Consider the following 10,247-nt stretch of genomic DNA (forward strand, 5'->3'; position numbering starts at 1 on the left):
TGAGGTATCGCCGCGATTGGTAGAGCGAGAGCAATAATTCTAGCCCTAGACCTCCTCTGTAACTCAAAACATGCAACCTGTAGATTTTTTTTAAACGTCGCCTATGAAGATTTTAAAGGGTAAAAGTTTGTCAGCATTCCACGAGCGGACGTAATTTTGAAGCGTGACATGTTGGGTATGAATTTACTCGGCGTAACATTATCTTTCATAATATTAAAATAAATGGGGATAACTTTACTGTTGTCTTATTTTTTAATTAAAAAAAGTGTAATTTTTTCCCAAAAAAAGTGCGCTTGTAAGACCGCTGCACAAATACGGCGTGACAGAAAGTATTGCAACGATCGCCATTTTATTCTCTAGGGTGTTAGGATAAAAAATATATATAATGTTTGGGGGTTCTAATTAGAGGGAAGAAGATGGCAGTGAAAAATAGTGAAAAATTACATTTAGAATTGCTGTTTAACTTGTAATGCTTAACTTGTAATACCAACGGCCACCACCAGATGGCGCCAGCTCACATCTGGTGGTAATAACTTATAATACCAATGGCTCACCACCAGATGGCGCCAGCTCACAAAAAAAAAAAAAGAATATTTTTTTTGCCCACCTTCCAAGCCAAGTCGCCAGGACACTATTTCTAGTCGCCATGGCGACCTGGCGCCCGGGATTTGTCGATCCCTGTGTTAGAAAACCGGAACCCCCCCCCCCCCCCAAAAAAAAACTGCAGATTTACCCCAATTCCAGACTGAACCTGGAATTTGTTTAGCATGGAGTAGGGAAAGAATCAGAACTTGTCGTCAGGTTTTTGTTTTTTACGGCTGTGTGCCCGCTAGCAGATTTCCCCCCCACTTCCTGGTTTGGTGACACGGAATCTGAGGGACAGGATGTGATGAAAAATCTCTCCACTATTGGAAAAGGGGGGGTTAGAACCCCTGTGAGATTTTCACTACTGTCTCTGATACATACATAGCTACAGGTATGATAATAGTGTGCGACTGCGGGGGGGACATTAGAGTGTAAGCTCCTCTGGTACAGAGACGGATATGACTGGCTCAGTGTTCTCTGTACAGCACTGTGGTATATGTCAGAGCTATATACATGTATAATAATAGTGTGTGACTGTGGGGGTGACATTAGAGTGTAAGCTCCTCTGGTGCATAAAGCATGTCTACCGCTATGGGCAGCTATCCACATCAAACACGCTCACCCATGTACAGACACCACAATTACCTAGTGAGCGGATGTTGATCTCCTCGGTGATCTTGGCTTCCTCCAGTAGCTCCTCCTGTGTCAGCGGCCGGTCAAGATGGGGACCTTTCTTCTTACGAGACTGGACCTGGCGCTCCTGCATGCGGAGGAAAGTCTGCCGGGTGTGCTCGGTGGTGGATTGCCGCATCTGCTTCCGACCTGAAAAGGGGAAATGTACACGGGACCTAGGACAACTGTTGTATGGGACTCAGCTAAGAACCGGATTGTGAGCCAGACAGACCTTCTCATCCAACATCAGTGCCCAGCCTCACAATTCTCAGACACGCGTCAACTCTTTCCAGAAGAGTGGTGGATGATACAGTCACAAAGGTCAACGTCATATTTATGGTCATAGGGTGAAGGGCGAAGTCTGTAGTAATGTCCATGGGGCAAGGTTCATATTAATGGCCATGGAGCGAGGGGTGAGGTCCATATTAATGGCCATGGAGCGAGGGGCGAGGTCCATATTAATGGCCATGGAGCGAGGGGCGAGGTCCATATTAATGGCCATGGAGCGAGGGGCGAGGTTCATATTAATGGCCATGGAGCGAGGGGCGAGGTTCATATTAATGGCCATGGAGCAACGGGGTGAGGTCCATATGAATGGCCATGGAGCAACGGGGTGAGGTCCATATGAATGGCCATGGAGCAACGGGGTGAGGTCCATATGAATGGCCATGGAGCAACGGGGTGAGGTCCATATGAATGGCCATGGAGCAACGGGGTGAGGTCCATATGAATGGCCATGGAGCAACGGGGTGAGGTCCATATGAATGGCCATGGAGCAACGGGGTGAGGTCCATATGAATGGCCATGGAGCAACGGGGTGAGGTCCATATGAATGGCCATGGAGCAACGGGGTGAGGTCCATATGAATGGCCATGGAGCAACGGGGTGAGGTCCATATGAATGGCCATGGAGCAACGGGGTGAGGTCCATATTAATGGCCATGGAGCATGGGGTGAGGTCCATTTTAATGGCCATGGAGCAACGGGGCGAGGTCTATATTAATGGCCATGGAGCAACGGGGTGAGGTCCATATTAATGGCCATGGAGCATGGGGTGAGGTCCATATTAATGGCCATGGGGTGAGGTCCATATTAATGGCCATGGGGCATGGGGTGAGGTCCATATTAATGGCCATGGGGCATGGGGTGAGGTCCATATTAATGGCCATGGAGCAACGGGGTGAGGTCCATATTAATGGCCATGGAGCAACGGGGTGAGGTCCACATTAATGGCCATGGAGCAACGGGGTGAGGTCCACATTAATGGCCATGGAGCAACGGGGTGAGGTCCACATTAATGGCCATGGAGCATGGGGTGAGGTCCACATTAATGGCCATGGAGCATGGGGTGAGGTCCATATTAATGGCCATGGAGCAACGGGGCGAGGTCTATATTAATGGCCATGGAGCAACGGGGTGAGGTCCATATTAATGGCCATGGAGCATGGGGTGAGGTCCATATTAATGGCCATGGAGCATGGGGTGAGGTCCATATTAATGGCCATGGAGTGAGGTCCATATTAATGGCCATGGAGTGAGGTCCATATTAATGGCCATGGGGCATGGGGTGAGGTCCATATTAATGGCCATGGGGCAAGGGGTGAGGTCCATATTAATGGCCATGGAGCAACGGGGTGAGGTCCATATTAATGGCCATGGGGCATGGGGTGAGGTCCATATTAATGGCCATGGGGCATGGGGTGAGGTCCATATTAATGGCCATGGGGCATGGGGTGAGGTCCATATTAATGGCCATGGGGCAAGGGGTGAGGTCCACATTAATGGCCATGGAGCATGGGGTGAGGTCCACATTAATGGCCATGGAGCATGGGGTGAGGTCCATATTAATGGCCATGGGGTGAGGTCCATATTAATGGCCATGGGGTGAGGTCCATATTAATGGCCATGGGGTGAGGTCCATATTAATGGCCATGGGGTGAGGTCCATATTAATGGCCATGGGGTGAGGTCCATATTAATGGCCATGGGGTGAGGTCCATATTAATGGCCATGGGGTGAGGTCCATATTAATGGCCATGGGGTGAGGGGTGAGGTCTACATTAATGGCCATGGGGTGAGGTCCATATTAATGGCCATGGGGCATGGGGTGAGGTCCATATTAATGGCCATGGGGCAAGGGGTGAGGTCCACATTAATGGCCATGGAGCAACGGGGTGAGGTCCACATTAATGGCCATGGAGCAACGGGGTGAGGTCCACATTAATGGCCATGGAGCAACGGGGTGAGGTCCACATTAATGGCCATGGAGCATGGGGTGAGGTCCACATTAATGGCCATGGAGCATGGGGTGAGGTCCATATTAATGGCCATGGAGCAATGGGGCGAGGTCTATATTAATGGCCATGGAGCAACGGGGTGAGGTCCATATTAATGGCCATGGAGCATGGGGTGAGGTCCATATTAATGGCCATGGAGCATGGGGTGAGGTCCATATTAATGGCCATGGAGTGAGGTCCATATTAATGGCCATGGGGCATGGGGTGAGGTCCATATTAATGGCCATGGGGCAAGGGGTGAGGTCCATATTAATGGCCATGGAGCAACGGGGTGAGGTCCATATTAATGGCCATGGAGCATGGGGTGAGGTCCATATTAATGGCCATGGAGCAATGGGGCGAGGTCTATATTAATGGCCATGGAGCAACGGGGTGAGGTCCATATTAATGGCCATGGAGCATGGGGTGAGGTCCATATTAATGGCCATGGAGCATGGGGTGAGGTCCATATTAATGGCCATGGAGTGAGGTCCATATTAATGGCCATGGGGCATGGGGTGAGGTCCATATTAATGGCCATGGGGCAAGGGGTGAGGTCCATATTAATGGCCATGGAGCAACGGGGTGAGGTCCATATTAATGGCCATGGGGCATGGGGTGAGGTCCATATTAATGGCCATGGGGCATGGGGTGAGGTCCATATTAATGGCCATGGGGCATGGGGTGAGGTCCATATTAATGGCCATGGGGCAAGGGGTGAGGTCCACATTAATGGCCATGGAGCATGGGGTGAGGTCCACATTAATGGCCATGGAGCATGGGGTGAGGTCCATATTAATGGCCATGGGGTGAGGTCCATATTAATGGCCATGGGGTGAGGTCCATATTAATGGCCATGGGGTGAGGTCCATATTAATGGCCATGGGGTGAGGTCCATATTAATGGCCATGGGGTGAGGTCCATATTAATGGCCATGGGGTGAGGTCCATATTAATGGCCATGGGGTGAGGTCCATATTAATGGCCATGGGGTGAGGTCCATATTAATGGCCATGGGGTGAGGTCCATATTAATGGCCATGGGGTGAGGTCTACATTAATGGCCATGGGGTGAGGTTGGTCTATAATAGTCCATGGTTTTGGAATCGGATGTCCAACAAGCTCATATAGGTGTGATGGTCAGGGGTCTACAAACTTTTGCCCATATAATGTATTCAAGTATTTTGGAAGACTTCTAACTGATTTTTATGAACTTGTTACAATCTTAGTTCTCGTTCCCCCGAAATCCCAAACCATGGTCTGAAATCGCAGAATCCCTCCCAGACATTACAAGGAGGCTCTCGTCATACTCACTGTCCACGCCGTCCTCCGTGGCCTCCTGGGGGGGAGGCTTCTCTGGGCGGCTCTTGGGTGTGCTGCTTGACGCTGCATCTGGCTTAGGTTTGGGTTTAGGTTTGAGAAGCTTGATCGGCTCCTGTGAATGACAAGATTGTAAAAAGATAAACAAATGATGCCGGTGTCCTTGGTGTCAGTTGGAGAAATAGTGCCCCAAGGGCCAGATAAAGGGAGACCACTGCTCTAGAGCATGCCCCCAGATCTTCCCATAAGATTGGGCTCTTGGCTTGACCTAGTGGAACTTGTTATTGCCTCTACTGAAGAGGGCTTTCTGACCTCCCCTCCTCACTGCACCAATCAAAGCGTGGCCCCCTGGTGTTTCCTTATTCTGGGGGAAAGCAACCATGAATGGACAGAAAAACCCAACCTGACCATGAGATTCCTGTAGTCTGGTTGTCACAGAGATGTTTTGAGGAGTGGTGACCTCCCTCTGGCCCACCATAACTGGCTGGACTGGTGAGAAGCATCTTAACCACTTAAGGACCCCTTCACCCCGATATATGTCGGCAGAATGGCACGGCTGGGCACATCCACGTACCTGTACGTGGCCCTTTAAGCCCAGCCATGGGGTCGTGCGTGCACGCGACCCAGGCCGAAGGTCCGTGACCGCACCCGATCGCCGCCAGTGTCCCACGATCGGTCACAGGGGCTGAAGAACGGGGAGAGCTGTGTGTAAACACACCTTCCCTGTTCTTCGTTGTGGCAATGTCATTGATCGTCTGTTCTCTGATATAGGGAAACACAATCAATGGCGTCACACGTCCAGCCCCGCCCCCCTACAGTTAGAAACACATATGAGGTCACACTTAACCCCTTCAGCGCCCCCTAGTGGTTAACTCCCAAACTGCAATTGTCATTTTCACAGTAATCAGTGCATTTTTATAGCATTTTTTGCTGTGAAATTGACAATGGTCCCAAAAATGTGTCAAAATTGTCCGATGTGTCCGCCATAATGTCGCGGTCACGGAAAAAAAACAAAAAACCGCTGATCGCCGCCATTAGTAGTAATAAAACTGCAATAAAACTATCTCCTATTTTGTAAACGCTATAAATTTTGCGCAAACCAATTAATAAACGCTTATTGCGATTTTTTTTTACCAAAAATATGTAGAACAATACGTATCGGCCTAAACTGAGGAAAAAAAAAAAGTTTTTTTTATATCTTTTTTGGGGGATATTTATTATAGCAAAAAGTAAAAAATATTGTTTTTTTTTTCAAAATTGTCGCTCTATTTTTGTTTATAGCGCAAAAAATAAAACCCGCAGAGGTGATCAAATACCACCAAAAGAAAGCTCTATTTGTGGGGAAAAAAGGACGCCAATTTTGTTTGGGAGCCACGTCGCACGACCGCGCAATTGTCAGTTAAAGCGACGCAGTGCAGAATCGCAAAAACTGGCCAGGTCCTTTAGCTGCATAAAGGTCCGGGTCTTAAGTGGTTAAATGAGCCAAAGAACATATTAGGGGGAGATTTACTAAAACTGGAGAATCTGGTGCAGCTCTGCCTACCAATCAGCTTCCAGGTTTTATTGTCAAAGCTTAACCACTTACGGTTTCGGGTAATGGTGATCTTTGCGGTGGTTTCGCCGCAAGGTCACAGTTATCGGTGGTGGGAGAGGGGGGCCCCCCCTTCCCGCCACTCACCCGTGCCCTCCGCCTTTTACCGGAGCCAAATCGGTAGCGATCGGGTGCTTCTCCTTCCTGGGCATGGAGCCGAGTGAGGTGGGAAGATGGCCCCCACCCGTCTCCATACCATAGCAGGGCGGAAACGACGTCATAAAAATCACTTCCGCCCAGAAGTCTCAAAGGGACATTTTGTTTTGTTTTCAAAATTACATTTTTTTAATTGCATTTTAGTCTAAGTATGAGATGTGAGGTCTTTTTGACCCCAGATCTCATATTTAAGAGGACCTGTCCTGCTTTTTTCTATTACAAGGGATGTTTACATTCCTTATAATAGGAATAAAAGTGACACCATTTTTTTTTTAACCACTTCCATCCAGGGGGGCACTTACGCACCTTCCTGCCCACGCCAATTTTCAGCTTTCAGCGCTGTCGCACTTTGAATGACAATTGCGCGGTCGTGCTACACTGTACCCAAATGACATTTTTATCATTTTGTTCCCACAAATAGATCTTTCTTTTGGTGGTATTTGATCACCTCTGCGTATTTTATTTGTTGCGCAACAACTAAAAAAAGACAGAAATTTTTGAAAAAAAATTACGTTTTTATATTTTTTCTGTTATTTTTGTAAATAAGTACGTTTTCTTCTTCAATTATGGGCACCGAGGAGGTGGCACTGATGGGCACCGATAGGCAGCGCTGGTATGCTGCACTGATGGACACTGGGTGGCACTGAGGGGTGGCACTGATGGCATTGCTGGGCATCATTTCAGCCAGTGCCTATGTTGCCAGTCCGTGCCCATTTGTGGGCACTGATTGGTATCAATTGTGTTATTTATTTTATTGGTGTTTTTTTTTGTGTTTTGCTCTATGGAGCACCGGGGGGGCACTCCCTGGTAGTCCAGTGTTGGCATCCGAGGGGGGGCTGCGCTGATAAACAATCAGCGCGAACCCCCCCGTCAGCTCTCCTCTACTCGCGTCTGTCAGACGCGAGTGAGGAAGAGCCGATCAACGGCTCTTCGTGTTTACATCGTGATCAGCCGTGATTGGACACGGCTGATCACGTGGTAAAGAAACCTCCGCCGGAGGCTCTTTACCGAGATCGGAGATGAAGGGTGTCAGACTGACACCCCGCATCACTTATTGCCGTGCTGCGCGCCCCGGCATGAAATCCTGCAGGACGTCAGGATTTCACAACCACTTCCCGGACGTCAATTGACTATTGACCGGGCGGGACGTGGTAAAAAGAACAGAGTAAAAAATAAAAACATTAGAGAAGCTCGCAGTGTGCAGTGAAATCCGCACATTTCAGTCCAGGAAAGAAGCCTGTACTAGTGAAGGGGAGTCTGGCGCCGATCCCGATACGGTGAGGATCGGCGGCGACTCTGGAATCGGATCGCTCTCTCGTACCTTGTATGCCTTGGTCACCACCCGGCGCTTCCTTTTTGGCTCATCCTCCTCGTGGTCGCTGGTCGGCTCCTCCCCCTCATCGATGTCAAAGTCGGAGTCCACCTCATCCTCGCTCGCCGAGCGATCCTCGTTATATTCCTCGTCACCGGATTCCTAAAACAAAACAGATGCGAGATCAGTGGGAAGGTTAATAAAGCGTGTTGGAAAGGTCTGGGCTATCCACTGCAGTGCATGCCGGATACAGAGAATTGTTCCACAAAGAGAACCTGTGCTTAGTCCACACAGAACCCCCCGAAAAAAAACGAAGGCCCAGATTCTCATACATTTACGTTGCTCCTGGGCAGCGTAACGTATGTGATGTACGTTACACCGCCGCAGGTTTACATCGTTAGTGCCTGATTCTCAGAACACTTACCTGTAAACTTGCGGCGGTGCATCGTTAAATCGCTCGGCGCAAGCCCGCCCCATTCAAATGGGGCGGGCACCATTTAAATTAGGCGCGCTCCAGCGCCGAGCGTACTGCGCATGCTCCGTCGGGTAAATTACCCGACGTGCATTGCGCTAAATGACGTCGCCCCCGACGTCATTTGCTTAGACGTTTACGTAAATGGCGTCCAGCGCCATTCACGGACGTCTTACGCAAACAACGTCATTTTTTTTTAAATTCGACGCGGGAACGGACGGCCATACTTAACATTGGTTGCCCCTCATAATAGCAGGGGCAACCTTACGCGTCGCGTACGCTACGGAAACGACGTAAATTCTCAGCGTCGACCGCGCGTATGTTCGGGAATCTCGCGTACTTACCTCATTTGCATAGACGACGGGGGAAAACGACGATGCGACACCTAGCGGCGGGAAAAAAAAGTTGCGTTTAAGATCTGACAGCGTAAGAGAGCCTTACGCCTGTCGGATCTAATGGGTATCTATGCGTAACTGATTCTAAGAATTAGTCGCATAGATACCCGGGGGCCAGATGAGGAGTTACGACGGCGCAAATGGTGTTGCGCCGTCGTAACGCCTTTGAGAATCTGGGCCAAAATATATAAAAATAAAAGAATAAAAAATATATATATATAAAATTGAGAATAAAAAAACAAAAAAATATGTAAGCTCTAACGAGCAGGGCCCTCTGATCATTCCTGTATTAAATTGTACTGTAACTAAATGTCTTCCCTGATGTTGTAAAGCGCTGCGTAAACTGTTGGCGCTATATAAATCCTGTATAATAATAATAATAATAATAATAATAATATAAAATTGAGAATAAAAAAAAAAAAAATATATAAAATTGAGAATAAAAAAACAAAAAATATATATAAAATTGAGAATAAAAAAACAAAAAAAAATATATATAAAATTGAGAATAAAAAAACAAAAAAAAATATATATAAAATTGAGAATAAAAAAACAAAAAAAAATATATAAAATTGAGAATAAAAAAACAAAAAAAATATATATAAAATTGAGAATAAAAAAACAAAAAAATATATATATAAAATTGAGAATAAAAAAACAAAACAAATATATAAAAATAAAGAAAAAAAAATTCAGGAGCTCCTCCCACGCCAGGAGAGGGCAGGCACACCAGGAGAGGGGGCGGGGTTACACTCTCAGCCAATCATGGCTCTCCTGCTGTACACAGAGCCCTCCCCTGTAGCCCAGGTATCCGCTGCTCCCTCCTTGTCCAATGGCAGGCTAAGGGGGGCGTGTCTAGGACCAGGATATACTGTTGTCAGGGGCCCAGAGGTGTCTTGCGTCTCACACGAGTTACACATTGGTAGGGGGGGGGGGGGTGGGGGGGTGTTTTGGGTCGGGGGGGGGGGGGAAAACATTACACGTAGCCGGGAGTTCGGCTTTCAAGGAAAACGTTACAATTATTGGCGAGCCAGCCGGTGGCTCCTCCTCTCCGGGGGGCAAAACGAAGGTGAGAAATTACTTCACAACGGAAGAGAAGGGCCATATAGTGTCAGGTCTCTGAGCACATAGAATGTGAGGGTGTCAGGCACTCAGCAGCCCTTCCCCCTCCGGTAGTGACGTATATAAAGCCCCTCTATGCAGTGCAATAACAATACACCGGCTCGGGGGGGGGCGCCACACCTCATTGAATCCGCCGTAGGTGGTCTTGTAGAACTCGTCCTCCTCCTCCCGGCCCAGCAGCCCGGACAGGCGGTTCCCCGCCGTCTTCCGCGGCGCTCTCAGCTCCGCTAGGCTCATGGTGGTCCCGCTTCTGTGTGATCGGCCGGCGACTGAGCGAGGCTGCCAGGGGAAAAACAGAAAACAACGAGCGCCGAGCGGACCAATCGCAGCGCTTTTGGTTACCTTACACG

At 48.5% G+C, this 10,247-nt stretch overlaps 1 protein-coding gene across 1 annotated transcript in view; it reads right to left on the minus strand.

Annotated features, from left to right (window-relative positions):
- Window positions 1-10,247, minus strand: part of VPS72 (vacuolar protein sorting 72 homolog) — an 11,230-nt gene extending 983 nt beyond the window's left edge. Inside the window, exons 1-4 of the mRNA XM_040332405.1 lie at window positions 10,018-10,247; window positions 7,918-8,070; window positions 4,844-4,964; window positions 1,231-1,407 (exon numbers count right to left, since the gene is read on the minus strand). Of these exons, the coding sequence (XP_040188339.1) occupies window positions 1,231-1,407; window positions 4,844-4,964; window positions 7,918-8,070; window positions 10,018-10,134 (568 nt within the window). The 5' untranslated portion in view covers window positions 10,135-10,247. The remainder of the gene's footprint in view (window positions 1-1,230; window positions 1,408-4,843; window positions 4,965-7,917; window positions 8,071-10,017) is intronic.

This window comes from Rana temporaria, chromosome 13 (genome assembly GCF_905171775.1).
Source record: "Rana temporaria chromosome 13, aRanTem1.1, whole genome shotgun sequence".
In the NCBI taxonomy this organism is placed as follows: domain Eukaryota; kingdom Metazoa; phylum Chordata; class Amphibia; order Anura; family Ranidae; genus Rana; species Rana temporaria.